Below are 16,052 nucleotides of genomic sequence, written 5' to 3'. Positions count from 1 at the left end.
ATGATATGACCCCATTGCCCTTCCTTGATTGTACTTTGCTGGGCTGTTGCGAGGTTAATGAAAGTGACCCATCGTTACCTTAGCAGTGAGAAGTGGCATTTTAACTTCATATAAATAGCTGTTTGTTACAGGCTTGCAAGATGCATATTGATGGCTAAATCCTATTTGGCATTTTGTTAAAATAATTTTGGTATTTTGTAATACTGACATCAATGAAGCTCTGCTTCTTCCACAAACATCTTCAGTACTTATTATTTCATCGTTACCATAGTGAGGAAATAGATGAGTATTCACGTGGTGCCTGAGATGCTGATGTGGATATTTTAATGATTTTGTAATGTTTTGGCTGCTACAACCAGCGGATCAATGACATGTAGACTTGGATATATCTATTAAAAAGTTTTTTAAAAACACACATTTCCGAATGCCTGTCGCTTCAAGTCCATAAACGGCTTAGGACTTTAAAAAAAAAACTCTAAGTTTAAACTTGGCTACATCATTGCAGAATGGAAACATTCTCTGTGTTTTATTAATGCCATGTGTCTTTCCATAGTCAAGACTAAATGCTGAAGAAAGTGAGTTTAAATTGACCTAGTCCCAGATCATTGAAAAATAGTGTGTTATGTGAATGAGCACTGTTTTTAAACATCCTTGTTATTCTAGAGAAAAAAAACATTTATTTTTTTATTCTTTAACTGCCTGCTGTCCCTTTTGCAAATTCATTTATTTGTCTAACTGCCTCTGTTATTTGGTAATAGGCCCGCTACAGGAAAGATCAAACTCTACCCAAACAGCTGCCCTGCATCTCAGCAGTGGAAAATCTGTTGAAGGACACCACAGATGGTTGCGCATTAGCTGCATTGATCCATTTTTACTGTCCTGATATTATCCGAATGGAAGGTAAGGCTCCATTTTTCATAAAGGATCCACTGTCAAAGGATGTATCCTGTTTTCCTGTAATGCAATAACTTAGGATCTAACCTGGAGGGAGCTTGCTTCTTTATCACACCTCAACCACCTTATTTTAGTTGGGATGCTTGACATTAAGTATCATCATTGACCAACGGAGTCCCAAACGATCAAAATCTCCTGATTTGCCTGTTTCTCGGAGAACTACCCTCCTACTTCATGTGCCAAACTGAAATCCGTTCTTCATACACAATGCACACTGAGAGCTTTGTTTTATACTATAAGCAGAACCACCTCTGCTTGAGGCAATGTAATAAGATTTAAGGTCTCTGGTAAATGACTGCAAAAGGTTTTGTGTAACTATTGAGAACTTATTAAAGTACATAGCAACAGTTAATAGTTCTGCTCCCCTTGAGATTTCCTCATCCAGAAGAAAGCTGTGCCCCTGAAAAACCTGGGGAGTTCTGCTGCTGGTCTCCCGGAGAATCACAACCCAAAAGATTTCAGGACCTGGATGTTTTAAGAACTTCTCAGCTACCAGCTTCATCATTTAAAATTTCTTACAATGTACTCACCTGTTTCTTTTGAAAAGAGTATTTATGATTTCTCTCCCTTTCCCCTGTACACCTGAAATGGTGCACAGTGATTTGTGCTCCAGCACAAACATCTCTCACATTGGTGAGCAGAGTGAAGAGAAAATTCCTCTTTGTGCAATAACATTTTTCAAGTATTTATAAAGAGCACACTTCAGATTCTGCCACACATAAGACACACAGGAATTCTTCCGATTACTTCATTATATTAAGAAGCTACAATTAGCCAAAAATTATGTGGCCATGGTCTCATGAAATGATGCCCTGAGATGGAGCATTAGGATACTGCATGTATAGCAATACCTGTATATGCACTCTGTGATGAACTTCTGTCCATAAAGGTCTCTGCTGCTGATGGCCAACATGTACCCAGGTTTAAAGACAACAGTATTACTATCCTTCTCCTTTATCAAGATGGGCATAAAAGTAGTAAGCTTTTGCTGACTTGTCCAACTGTTTGTGAACAAAATAAGTAAAAACAAACTAACCTAAAAGATTTTACTGCCAAACTCTTTTTGAAGCTGAGTGCCATCTGATTAAATAAAAAATGAACTGGCTGCTAAGACCAAATGTGACTTAAGCAAACTAAATATGGACGTTGAATCTGGAAGCCACTTTAATTCATACTGACAGTTGCACAAACTTGTAAGCAGACTATTAAGGATCATTCTTTATGAGTTTTCCCTTGGAGACACCATTACCAAGAATGGCTGAAGGAAAGTCTCATTGATGCTTAGTCATTGTAAATGTTTGTTTCTTCAGATATATGCTTGAAGGAGACCATGTCATTAGCTGATGGCCTATATAATCTGCAATTGATTCAGGACTTCTGTGAAGGATATCTGAACCAGTGCTGCCATTTTCTACTGGAAGATATGCTCTATGCTTCATCATCAATCAAGGTAAAACTGACATGAACTTGGTACATCTAATTTGCTTCACCTATGTGTTTTGAACTCTGGTTTTTTCACTGCACTCACTAATTGCATTATTGGCTGTAGTATGATACTTTAAAAGTCTAGTTCAGGTCAAGAACAATCAATTGCATACGGTGCTGCTAAGAGCCTTATTTATGTAGTGCTGTCAAATACATGACGAAACCTAATTTAGAGCAACAGATCCCAGGTGACTCAGCTGACTTTGTAAAGTCAGTAGACAAGATAGAAAACGTGAAGAATCCAGGTTTGCCACTTAACGCGCAGTTTTCAACACAATTATAGCACTCATGTTGCATTACAAATGTCATTTTGTGTCTACTTGCTCACTGGCTGCTTTATTGCATTATAACGTCAGCAACTTGACGGACTGTGTATTCAGCCTGAGACGTTGCATATCGGCGAAAACTCTAAATTCATCTTATTCTCTCTGATGAGTGGGTCAATAACCGAGACCATAGATTCAAAACCATTAGCGAAAGATCTAAAGGGGAGATGAGAAATTTTTCACTGAGAGTTATCAGGATCTGGAATGCACCATGTGAAAAGGTGGTGGAATTTGATGCCATAAATAATTTTCAAAGAGAGTTGGATAAGTATGTGTGGATGAGGAACTCTCAGGGTTACAGATTAAAAAGAGGGGATGTGGGACTAAGCAGGCCTGCTCTTTCAAAGAACTGGCACAGAAAATATGGGCCGAATGGCCTCTTTCTACTCTAAGATTTTATGATTCAATGCCTCCTCTAACGAATTCCCTGACCATGCCTATAGGTTGCCTCCCAATTCCCTGCATTCTCATTTTTGGTAACAATCTCTTTTCTAGTACCTTGTTGAATGTCTTCTGGAAGCCCATATAAAGAACACCCAGGACCTTTACTTATACTACATGAGTTGAATGGAATTTAATGCCTCCAGCATGCCCCCCACCCCCCAAACTCCCCGCCTGCTGGGGCTCCATGGCTGTTCTTCATCCTGGGGCCTACTGCAATACCAGAAGTGGCCGCCACTCCTGGTGACACTACTGGTATTGGAATGCTGCAAACCTCTGATTTGCTGACAGCTCTTGGAGGCAGGAAATCTGTTCTGGCAGGTCCCAGGAACCCTAATGCTGATCAGGCAGATTGGCTTTTAATGACGTTAGGATGTCCAGGAATGGCCGCAGTGGGGTGGCCACTGGCTCTCCAGCCAGTGGGCAGGTCCACCACTGCGCCCATTAAATCGTTTATTACTTCCTCAAAAAGTTCACCTGGGTTCATAAGACATGCCTTTCATTTAGTGACTCACTGGACCAGTTGGACTTTTTCTGTCCTCCATCATTTTTGTAAGTTCGTATCTTCATGAAGAATGGAACCTTTGACTGTGCAGAGGGATTATTAGAGCAGTTTACTAATAAATGACCTTCACCCTAAGCACTGCAATGACAAAATGCGATTTTAAAAAACTGTGGCAATATTATGATCAGTTGTTGTAGTGCTTGGGTTAGACCACTGGGTGGTGCTACTTAACATTTAACATCTACAACCTGTGAATGAAAATTGTCTGCAAAATAAAATGTGAAATAGAAATAGCAGGGAGAAATGAAAGGAAATAAGTTTTAAAAATATATATTGTGGTAAAGAAAAGAAATAAAGAGACATGTAAAATATCAGTGAATCGGGTAGGGCAGAAAGAAAGTGATGCTGGTGTTGTGTGGAGAAATGATTAACCCTGAAATGCCTTCACCAAATTTAGAATGAAATTGTAGTTCAACAGCCTCATACACAACAGCTACCACAGTTTAATGGCTTACGAAGAAAATACATGAGCTTGTCACTTAATGTGAAGAGTCTGTTATTATAGGCCCTACTTTCCATATTCAGGTGATTGAAGCAGGTTAATTCTAGTTACAGCCTCAGTAAGCCTCGTCAGATTCTTGCCTCTCAATGTTTGGTTTGGTTAAAAAGTTCAGGTGGCTTTTAAGTTATTGCACATATCTGTGAATGTACAAACGTGGACAGTGGAAATTGGCATTGAATGGTAGTAAGCGTTTAGATAAATGCAGGAGGTAGCAAGGGAGTGGGAAATTATGGTACTGATATTTTTGTAACTGGATGGAGATGGAGATTTCCTTTAATGTCAGGTGCCTTGTTTTGATGTAAAAATCTATATCTTTGGCTCTTCTTCAGTGGAAGAAACTTGAAAATGTTACTTTCTATTCATGTTTATAAAATTATAAAACTACCATTGCTGCCTCTTTAAGACTATAGACAAATTAAAATTCGGAGTGGTTTTGAGACAGAATGACTATTTCCTCTGGCAGGGGAGTTACCAACAACACTTTCACGGAGGGAGTTGGAAGATAGGCCATGGAGAATTTATTTTAATGCAGAGTTTAGAGTTTTGCTTGATTTTGGGGCAATTGCATCCTACTAAGAGAATAGTAGATGAGCATCTGGAGCAGTGGAAGTTAGAGGGCTATGGAACAGGACAGTGCAGTGAATTTTGGATTATTTGAGAAGGGAATCTGTATAGACATGGGCCAAAATGGGCCTCCTCTGTTTCTATAGAAAGGTTAATGTTTTTTTATTTTATGACGATGTGGAAATGTGTTTGTAAATGATTAGAATGCAAGAAGGAGCTTTTCTGTTTGTATTTAAAGAATCACTTTGTAATACTGATGTCTTCAAAAAATTCTTTGCTGGTATCTGTAATTTTAAGCAAAAATTAAAGATAATTACCATATTTGTGACAATAGTAAGGGTCATGTTATAGGCTTGATTTTCCAGACAGGTTTCTTTATTTACAGAGCTTCAGCAGCAGTTACATGCTTCCATCAAGAACCACAACTAGACACAAGTTCCCCCTAAGTTTCCCCGCGCTTCGGGCTGATTCGTTCAGACTGTCACATGGTGCTTCACAGTACAATAAGTCTTAAAGCTACAGTCACTACATTCCTTAAAGCTACAGTTACTACATTCCTCCCCCTTTAAATGTTTTTTTTTGCAATTTTTATTTACAAGAACAACTACATTCATGACATTACAAATACATACACGAGTTATGAAATTATAAGTTCAGTCTCTCAGGTGTTTTCCTGATCTGGGTGGAACATTGTAGCTCTACAACTTTAGAATCTCTTACTGGATCTTCATTTTCTGGAGCTGCAGCAATAGCAGGTACCTCCTTAGGTACAGGCAGTTCAGTGTTATCCACTCTGACAGAGACATCTGGTATGTCTATCCCTTGTTGATCAATCACAATGGGGACCATAGGTTCTACAATGGTTACAGGTGGAATATCGGTATGTTGGGGTATCTTCCTTCTTCTCAAATGAACCACCTGTTTTTGGATGACCCGACCCTCCACTTCTATGTGGTATGACAATGGTCTGGTCACAGAAACTATTACACCAGGTAACCAACTCAATCCCATCAGTTTCGTCCAAATACTGTTTCACCGAGAATAAATTCTCGCTCTCGATTATGCAAATTATGAGTCACTTTTTGATTCCCTTGACTGTTCTCTATCTTCCCCTCCAAATTGGGAAGTACCGGGCTTAATCTCGTACAAAAGTGGCACTTCATAAGTAATTCTGAAAGTGTTGAACCTGTAGTAATGTGGGGGGGTGGTCATTCATTGTCTTTTCTGAACCATCTTCCATCTTATCTTCTTCTGTCTACCACAGAGTTTAGTCTTGTCCTTCATTTTGACTTCACAGTCGGCCAGACTTCTCTCAAGTGAAATCTCAACTTGGTTCAGTTCAGGGGTTGAGCTACCCATGACATTGTCACCCACTTGCATTTTGGAAAGTTCCACGACTTTTCCTTCTAGTGCCTCTTTGGTTTCACTCAGCTGATTCTTCAGCTCTTCTACCTCCTTCTTGTATCTTCTGGCTTCCTCCTGGAACCTTGAACATTGCTGCATCTTCTCTGCTAAATGGTTCTTCAGTTTGTTCAGAGTGCCGTTAAATTCATTCTGCTTTTCTTCGTAATTTTCCAGCGGTACAAACTTTGACCTGAGGAATTCTTGTATTGCGTGAAGGTCTTGCAACAGGTTTTTCTTTTCTTTGCGAAGCTCACTTGCTTCATCTTGAATTCTGTAATTCAACAGAGTCTCCTCGAGTTTCTTCTGCTGTTCTTCCATGCTGCTGTTTAAGACGGTCTTCATTTCCTCAGGTTGCTGAATGGCTACACGCTCCTTTTGCATCCTGTTATGGCCCTTTGACTCTCCAGGTTCATTCTGAAGTACCTTGCCTTGTTCCTATTCCAACTCAGGAATTTTTCCAGCTTCCTTTTGAAATCTCACTGGCCAATCAAGGTTAATTTCCCTCAACCAATTACAACCTAGAAGGCTTGGTCCTTCACTTTCCACCACAATCATAGGGAGCTGTGCTGTCTGGTGCACATAATAAACAGGTACAGTGGTAATACCTTCCACTTACATCGCTTCCCCAGTATACGTTTTCAATTTGGCTGAAGTCTGTTCCATTTTCAATTGTTGAGTATCCTTGTTTAAATATTAGAATGTGTGCTCTCCCACTACAGTGGTTGATGCACCAGTATCCACTTCCATAATCAAAGGCCTTCCATTGACCTGCAGAGTAACAGTGATTGACTCTGTTTTCCCGACTTTCACATTAAAGAGAATAAACATTGGAGTTAGTGGTTTCTAGTTCTTCCACATTATGTACTTTGTTCAGTTTAGTTTGTTGCCTGGGAGTCTGTCTCAATCTTGCTTTACATTGCCTCAGCATGTGCCCTCTATTATGACAATAATGGCACTCCAACTCTTTAAAACAGCAAGTTTCAGGGATATGGTTTTTTTCCACATTGGTAACAGTTCATTTTCAGATTTGCTGCTGAGCTGTCTGCTGTATATTTTTTAAATTTTTGGGTAGCAGGGATTGTCTCCTGCTCCACGGCTGACTCCCTGGTTCTCATGTCACACCTAGCGGTCTGTTCCTGCCCCAACTGGAAAACGGCACCATTTTGTACACCCAGTAAGGCCTATGAATCCCGCTCAGTGCTTTCCATCGCAAGTGCTATTTCCAATGACCTTTTAAAATTGACATTTACTTCAGCTAATAACCGTCGTTGAATGGCATCATCGTGCACACTGCAGACCAAATGACGTATGAACATATCATTCAGGGTCTCCCCAAAGTCGCAATCCTCAGTTGCTATAGCAGCAGCACCACCATCCCCCCGCCCCCCAACCTGGCCCCAGTATGTTACTCTCGCATTAAATTTGAACATAAGCATGATTATGGAGGGTTTGGGTTGAAAATGACTCTTTACGAGGTCTACCAATTCGCTGAAGGTCTTCAAATCGGGGGCATTCAGGGCGTCAAATTATGGATCAAATTACAAGTTTTACTCCCACAGACACTTAGGAGGATTGCTTTCCTTTCTTCTTCCACCGTTACTTTGCTTGCTTGGAAAAAGAAACTGAGGCGTTCTATATATTGACTCCAGTCCTCTGTGGATGAGTCAAAGGGATTGACCCTGCAAAAAAAGTGGCATACCTGGTGAGTATATTTTCCCTTATGTTTAAAACAAGATACTCACATTCACTGGGTGAGGGACAGCACCGGAACCAATTTATCCTTGTCGCCAGTTGTTATAGACTTGCTTTTCCATACTGGCTTCTCATAAGAAACAGTGAACTTTATTTACAGGGCTTCAGTAGCAGTTACATGCTTCCATCAAGACACAAACTCCCCACTAAGGTTCCATGCGCTTTGGGCTGCTTTGTTCACACTGTCATGTGATACTACCCATAACAATAAGTCTTAAAACTAGAGCCATTACATTCCCTAAAGCTACAGTTACTACAGGTCAGAAGATGGATATGGAAGTGGAAGACTCGATGCATTTCAGCTCATCTTTCACAATTTAACATCCCTCTCTGGTCTGCCGCTATCCAGGAACGTACTGTGCTATCGCATTGATTTAACATTTAAAGTACCATGCTATCATATTGAATTTCCCTCCAACACACTACTTGGAAGTCTATTCCATGTGTTGATCATTTTTGTGTGAAGAAGAATTGCTGACACCAGTTCGAAGTTTATTTTTTTCATTTGTTTGAACTTATATTATATGGTCATGGTTTAGGTTAGTATTTTAGGCTAAACTATTTATCTTGCACATATTCTGTTTTGAAAAACTGCAATGTTTTTGCTTCTTTCCTGGCTTGGAAAATTATTCCAAACATTTATTACTGAGTTAAGACATTTAAAGCCATTGTATTTAAACCAGCCTCCTGAGTGCAGTTTTTACAGCAATTTGGGACTGTATTAAAAGTCCTGTCTCTCTCAAGCCTACAGTCACCTGGTTTAGTAGAGCACCATATTCTTATCTATTTATGTTAGGGTTCCACTGGTGTTGTTTGTTTTCAAACTGGGAGGAAGGATTGTTCCAGTCATAAGTGTCAATATCATGTATGCACACATGAAGGTTTTCTCTGGGCAGTAGTTTGCTAATTCTGAGATATCTATTTAAGTGCATTGCTGCACCTCTGTTCCCCAGCTTTTAGTTCTTCATGGCCCCTGCACCATCCTGATTCTTCTCTAAGGGTCTCTTCTCGTCTATCTACTTTACTTCCTAACTTGACACTGAAGTACCTTATCGTTCGCACCTTCAGCCTTGATCAGTCTGCTGACATTGTGGACCTTATCAGAACTTGAGTCACTGAAAGTGATCCTTTTCCCTCATTGAAGTGTCCCCACTTGGCTATATGTTCCACCATATAACCTGGCCCCAATCATCCTGACTAGGTCCCATTAACAAGCTGTTCCCTTTATTTGGTACCTTCACTGAGCACTTTACTCTTTCCCATCTCATCCCCCAAGTCCCTGTTCTCAGGCAACTCCATTGTCAAAATCTGCTCCCAACTCTCCTCGTTTAATCTCTCCACTGCGCAACTCTTCATCTTTGGTAATTCCAGTATTCACCTAAGTTGCCCTAGTGCACTCTCCTCTGGAGTTTTAAGCACTCATAACTATATTCAACATGACCTTGTGGATCAACTCCCCTAACTCTACACAAAGCCTTGCCATCTGAGATTTCTTTCACTTAAAGTAACATTGAGAAAAATTGTCATAGATATCTCCTTATTTGCTTCCAACCCCTCTTTTATCCTTGAAGAAACTACCTCAGTTCCTTCTCGAACACCCTTTCAAATTCCTCCCTACCTGCCAGAGAAAGATTACTGCTCAATAACTGCCTTGCCTCTACCTCTGATATCCTCATTCTCCTCCCTCTGGTCCTTCATGTTCCCAGCGGTTCTGCACAATATGATTTCCATCATTGGACACTTAGATCTTGAGGGTCACAGCTTGAATGTACCTGGCAGACACTAATGTTTGTTCACTGCCAGATCTGTCTTGGCCACTTTAAAAAAAAACACTGTACCTCCTCTGCAGTCAAATTAATCTAAACTGAAGGACAAGGATAATCCCAAACTTCTCTTCTAGGTGACAAACCAGTTCCTCCAACCCTCTTCCTCTGTCTCCTTGAACTCTCTCTTCACTTCCAATATAAATAATCCAATATAAAACACCCTCCATTCCATTGTCTATCTGACTGCGACACCAGTGAGACAAATGTTGATCAACACACACAATTGCTTTGTTTATAATCCAAATAGATTGTACATTAATTTTCTGCTTTATAAAGGAAAATAACCTTTAAAAACACAGTTTTCAGTGTTTCATGAGTGTAATTTGTACCTTATGTATGCTTATGTGTAACCACAGTGGAGTTATAAAGCAGGCCAAAAAAGGGACAGCTATATTTCACAGTTAACAAATATAGCCATTATATGTTGAAAATGTTAAGTGATCTCAGGATTCCAAAGGTAGTTTACCAGTAGTTGGTGTTGTAAATCCAATCATAATAAATTGAAAATGATGAAGTCCGACCAAATGTTATTTTGTGTACATTACACTGGGAGGTGTAAATGCAAAACGTGAAATAAAAATTGAGTTAACTATTTTCTAACTTTGGAAACAATTGTAACATTAATGTGGTTGACGTTAAAAAAATTCAAACAGTTAAAATAACCTCTGACTAAGATTAAATATATCAGTGAAAAAAATTGAGAAAAACAACAAATAAACTTACAGCAAATAGTAACAGGCTTGCCCCCTTACACCCATGTCCAAGGGTCATTGTGACAAGGTCTGAGCAAAAGGAGGTGGACTCTGCCGGAGGTGGAACCATACTGCCTCCTCAATCTCTTCTCAAGTAGACAAGAGGCAAGATGCCCGTCCTGTTCATTAATCATTGTTCACCTCACTTTGGCTAATTAAGTTCTCTTCCAAGTTGCGAACAGCTTGGGGCTAATGTCTTGCCCATCTGGGTAAGGGGATGTATCTAGCACAACTGACTCCTCCCGCCCCCGACAGGTTGGATTCAAATCATACTTTCTCCCATTGGCCCTGTAGCTGTCAGTTAGAGGTCAGCCATGTGTCTCCTGCGCAAAACCAGAGGGGTCAGAAGCAAAGTGGTGAGCTGAGGTTAGTTGTGGTCAAGCATCCCACCCATATCAGCACCCTGCAGGTGCCATGTGGGGACAAGAGTGATGATGTCCACTTCACCTGCTCTCCCATCGAGGGTGCGCTCCAATATTTGCTTTGAGCTGCATGGGTGTGTCGCCACAATCCAGAATTTACTGCACAGAGGACAGTCAACACACAAGCAGTGGCCCCTTTAATATGTCTGTCTTAAAGGGACCGCACTGTGCAACAAATAGCCCATACACAGCAAGGGAAATTAAAGGGAACATTGATAAAAACCCTTCTCTTCCTCAGGATGCTACTCCCCAGTTCTTCCTCGGGCTCACTTACTATATCAATGCTCTCTGCATCCACTGACTTGCTGCTACCTGCAACTTGTGTGTCCAAAGGCAGCTGTCCACCTGTGAGAAGGAGAAACAAAACGTTAATGGTGAAGATCTTCATCTGACACATCACAGGTGCTTATGCTGGGTGTGCACATCACTTTATCCCTTCTCACGCCTTCCAGCCAACGAACAAGTTTTAAACATGCAGCTAGCCAAAGCAAGAACTTTTCCTCACTCCAATACCTGTTTCATAACCAAACACTGAACTGGTACTGAAGCCCATCAGCTTACTAACCTTTTCTTCATGTTCGCACATTTCCTTTAGACAGGCCACACCTCTAACAGTCCTCAACTGCTCAGGGGCATTAAGACCCATCTTACTTTGCACAGAGATGGAAAATAAACTTAGTTTGGGTTGGTGTGAGAGAGACCAGTTGGTCACATTGGAGATAAAAACAAAAATCTACTGCAGATGCTGGAAATCCAAAACAAAAACAGAATTACCTGGAAAAACTCAGCAGGTCTGGCAGCGTCGGCGGAGAAGAGTTGACGTTTCGAGTCCTCATGACCCTGTTGAAGGGTCATGAGGACTCGAAACGTCAACTCTTTTCTTCTCCGCCGACGCTGCCAGACCTGCTGAGTTTTCCAGGTAATTCTGTTTTTGTCACATTGGAGACTGGGTCTAATTCATTCATTACAGTTTCTCACCTCAAATCTACGATGTACAGATAAAAGACCCATCTCCGATGGCAACTGAATTTTAAAACCAGCTGACTTGACATTGAACCCACATCTTCCCTACCCATAAACAAGCTGATTATTGCATCAGTGAAACATAAGAGATTTTATTTTTTTCATTTCTTAAGCTGTGCAAACCCAAGCAGATCACAATAAATTATTTTGTGACATTGTTTCAAGTTCCATGGCACGGTGCAATTAGCACTCTCAACCTGTGCCACCTCCTTCCAATCTGACATACTGGGTTTCCATGGTGTCCTACAGTTATCATTCCCAGAAACCACTGACACCTCAGCTTCACCTCATTTCCGTGCATGCACCAATCGTACCAAAGTTGTGACACCTCTTCACCTGCCGTTGTTTTCCTGTAAGTGCATGACCTTTTAAAATCAGTTAATGACCTAGCAGTTACGGAAAATGCTGGAAATACTCAGCAGGTCAGGCAACATCTGTGGCGAGAGAGAAAGAATCCATGTTTGAAAAGTCATCAGCCTGAATCATTAATGCTATTTCTCTCTGCACAGATTCGACCTGACCTGCTGAGTATTTGCAGCATTTTCGGTTTTTATTTCAACTGCGACATTTTGCTTTTGTAATTGCTTTGCACGCCTTTTTAATATGTTTAATTTTACTTTGCTCTGCCTTTTGAAACCTGTCCATTTTTCTTTGCTTTTTTATAAGAAGTTTACCTGCAATGAAATTAACTTTAAGGGATCATTTAAAGACTCTACTGAAATCGAGCAGTATTGGCTGAATTTGTGGGTATCTTGTCTTCTCCGTCAGCTGCGATCAGATCATATCATGCACAATTAGAAATACTGTTCAATTTTACAGGAAAGGACGGCACATGGAAATATCTTGGTCACCTGTCACCACCCGTAAAATTCAGGCCTATTTGACAGCCTCAAATGGAATTCCTAATGTTCTTAATATTCATTCTTCTTAAACGTATAAATGATTTGCCAGGAAATGTTAAATTGAGCAGAGAAGACTGCAGTCACTATTTATGTTCTCAATTTGGTACTTAGCTAATTTAAAACAAAATTGCAAGTAGCTAAAGTAGGAATGCCTTTGCAGCAAATAGAGAGCATGCAAAACTTTTGCAGAAGTCAATGAATGGAAGAGCTTGAGCCAGACTAGCCTCAGAGTGACATAGCTGCAGAAGCAGAACAAATAACTGTCCTCACTGCCCTCTCCTCCCAAAGCTGAGAAGGCAGGTCTGACAAACAATCCCCTTTCACTGATATTGTCAGACCCCTGGAAACCTGTACCATGCCAGATTGCTTGTATCACTCACTTCACATCTTCACTTCAGGCTTGCGATCTCACAGGAGGCTTACTTCTCTAATCGATTGGAAATTTGTTGGTATTCTTAGAATGAGCACTCCAAGACATTGGAATGAAGATTTGCCAAACACCCCTTCACAACAATTACAGGGCCTGGTGAAGGAGGGCATTTGTTCTCGCTTGCTGCTGTTCATCACTATCACCCCTGCTGTCCCTCTCCATCCCCATTTACTCCACATGCTTGCCTCTTTGTGCTCCTTCCTCTCCACTGCTTGCTTCTTCGCCACACACCCAACTGGTTTAATTATTCCACTCCTAATCCTCTAACTCCGCTTGACCCAAACACTGCACTTTGTCTTGACTCCTTGTGTGAAACACCAGGGAAGTTGAGTAATATATCATGATATCTGCACTGAATGCATATGAAGAAGCATACAGGACCATGGCCGAAGTAATGTAACCCATTAATGTTAAAGAGTATTAATTTTGCACAATGGATTTTTTCTGTTTGTTGCGTTGGTTTCTGGTTCAGTGTTGATGGTGCAACATGCCCAGCCTCATTTATGGTTATTTAGAAACAGAACCATGTGGTTGCCATGGTTCTGTTTGAGAGCAAAAGTTATGTTGGATGAGGTGCTCGCCATCTGCTGCTGAACAGATTGTTGTTTGATCAGTCTTCCAAAATCATTGAGTAGCAGCTGATGGGCCCTATGTCGGATCTGATGGACAGTAAAATGATTACAGAATTTCGCTGTTCAAACCAAACACATTATTCTTAACTATTCATATTTAGTCAGATAGGTTGATGGTGTTATGAATGAAACATGGATATTAAAATATTTTGATAATGTCCTATTGCATGTTTTAATCTGTTTTGAACCCCATGCCAAACTTAAACTGCAGGACCACTTGGCATGGAGATTTTGCGGCTGCTATGAACTTAACTCTATTAATGAGCCAGAGGGATACTTTATAAGGTACTAATGCAGTTTTCCCAGCTAAATATCACCTAGTCGGTATTTTAAACTTGAGTTATGCAGAATAGTTAAAGGCAAATATAATTAAACCTAATTATGAAACTTTGTAAAAAGATGTTTTTTCCCTGTCAGTTATAATTGGTTATATTAATCTTATTCAGCACATAAAAGGATCCAGATTAACAACTGCTGTCTCAGGGGTACTTATGCATCTGGGTTAGTTGTGTCTCCTGGGCTGACCAAATGTTTCTGCAGTTTTTGATGACAAAATGGATTGCTCTATTTTGAATTACATGCCAATCAAATTAGTCCTTTGATGTTTACTGAATTCATTGTGAGTTCTGCATGATTTTCTGTAACTCTATCTGTCAGGCCTGACATGGGGATTGTTAGCCACTACAAAGGTACGAAATGCAGAGTGTGTCAGTAGCACACAAGCACCAGCCAAGGCATAAGTTTGCACTAGGTTACCTCAACAGTTTTATTTTAACTAATTCATAAAATAAACATCACATTTTACTTGTGATTTAACTTGAGCGTATAAATTGCTCCATTATTCTTTTGAGAACAAACTGAACAGATGGCTGCACAAATATAACAAGTCCTAGTTTTTTTACTCTTTTCGTGGGACATGAGCTTCACTGGCTAGGCCAGCATTTTTATTGCCTGTCCCTAATTGCCATTGAGAAGGTGGTGGTGAGCTGCCTGTTTGAACCGTTGCAGTCCATGTGGTATAGGCGCAACCACAGTGCTGTTAGGGAAGGAGTTTGAGGATTTTGACCCAGCGACATTGAAGGAACAGCAATATAGTTCCAAGTCAGGATGGCGAGTGACTTGGAGGGGTACTTGCAGGTGGTGGTGCTGTTCCCATGTTCTGTTGCCCTTGTTCCCCCTAGGTGGTAGAGGTCGCAGGTTTGGAAGGTGCTGTCAAAGGAACCTTGGTGAGTTACTGCAGAGCATCTTGTAGATGGTACACACTGATGCCACTGTGTGTTAGTGGTGGAGGGGGGGAATGTTTAAGGTGGTGGATGGGGTGCCAATCAGGTGGGCTGCTTTGTCCTGGATAGTGTCGAGCTTCTTGAGTGTTTTTGGAGCTGCACTCATCCAGACAAGTGGAGAGTACTCCATCACACTCTTGACCTGTCTTTAGTTGATGGATAGGCTTTGGGGAGTCAGGAGATTAATTACTTTCTGTAAAATTCCCAGCCCCTGGCCTGTTGTTGTAGCCACAGTATTTATATGGCTGGTCGAATTCTGTTTCCGGTAAATTCTAACCCCCAGGATGTTGATAGTGGGGGATTCAGCGATGGTAATGCCATTGAATGTCAAGGGCAGATGGTTGGATTCTCTTTTGTTGGCAATGGTCATTGCCTGGCATCTGTGTGGCATGAATGTTACTTGCCACTTATCAGCCCAAGCCTGAATGTAGTCCAGATCTTGCTGCATATGGGCACAGACTGCTTTTGTATCTGAGGAGTTGCAAATGGTGCTGAACATTGTACAATCATCAGCAAACATCCCCACTTCTGACCTTATAATGGAGGGTGGGTCATTGAAGAAGCAGCTGAAGTTGGTTGGGCCTAAGATACTAGCCTGAGGAACTCCTGCATTGATGTCCTGGAGCTGAGATGACTGACCTCCAACAACCACAGCCATCATTCTTTGTGCTAGGTATGACTCCACCCAGCGGAGAATTTTCCCCCCGATTCCCATTGACTCCAGTTTTGCTAGGGCTCCTTGATGCCACACTTGGTCAAATGCTGCCTTGATGTCAAGGGCAAGTCACT

General features: G+C 40.9%; 1 protein-coding gene and 1 long non-coding RNA gene across 3 annotated transcripts in view; one reads left to right on the top strand and one right to left on the bottom strand.

Moving 5' to 3' along the window:
* Positions 1–16,052, top strand: part of camsap2a (calmodulin regulated spectrin-associated protein family, member 2a) — a 198,606-nt gene that overhangs the window by 141,221 nt on the left and 41,333 nt on the right. For both annotated transcript variants that reach the window (XM_078561697.1, XM_078561696.1), the window contains 2 exons: positions 759–900; positions 2,265–2,404. In XM_078561697.1, the coding sequence (XP_078417823.1) occupies positions 759–900; positions 2,265–2,404 (282 nt within the window). The remainder of the gene's footprint in view (positions 1–758; positions 901–2,264; positions 2,405–16,052) is intronic.
* The window catches only part of LOC144692635 (uncharacterized), a 69,528-nt gene continuing 61,137 nt past the window's right edge, over positions 7,662–16,052 (bottom strand). The window contains exons 2-3 of the long non-coding RNA XR_013579359.1: positions 11,268–11,338; positions 7,662–7,920 (exon numbers count right to left, since the gene is read on the bottom strand). This is a non-coding gene — a long non-coding RNA (uncharacterized LOC144692635). The remainder of the gene's footprint in view (positions 7,921–11,267; positions 11,339–16,052) is intronic.

Source organism: Cetorhinus maximus, chromosome 17 (assembly GCF_964194155.1).
Source record: "Cetorhinus maximus chromosome 17, sCetMax3.hap1.1, whole genome shotgun sequence".
NCBI classification, from domain to species: Eukaryota; Metazoa; Chordata; class Chondrichthyes; order Lamniformes; family Cetorhinidae; genus Cetorhinus; species Cetorhinus maximus.
The sequence above is the reverse complement of the archived record's forward strand: the minus strand, read 5'-3'. Positions and strand labels throughout refer to the sequence as shown.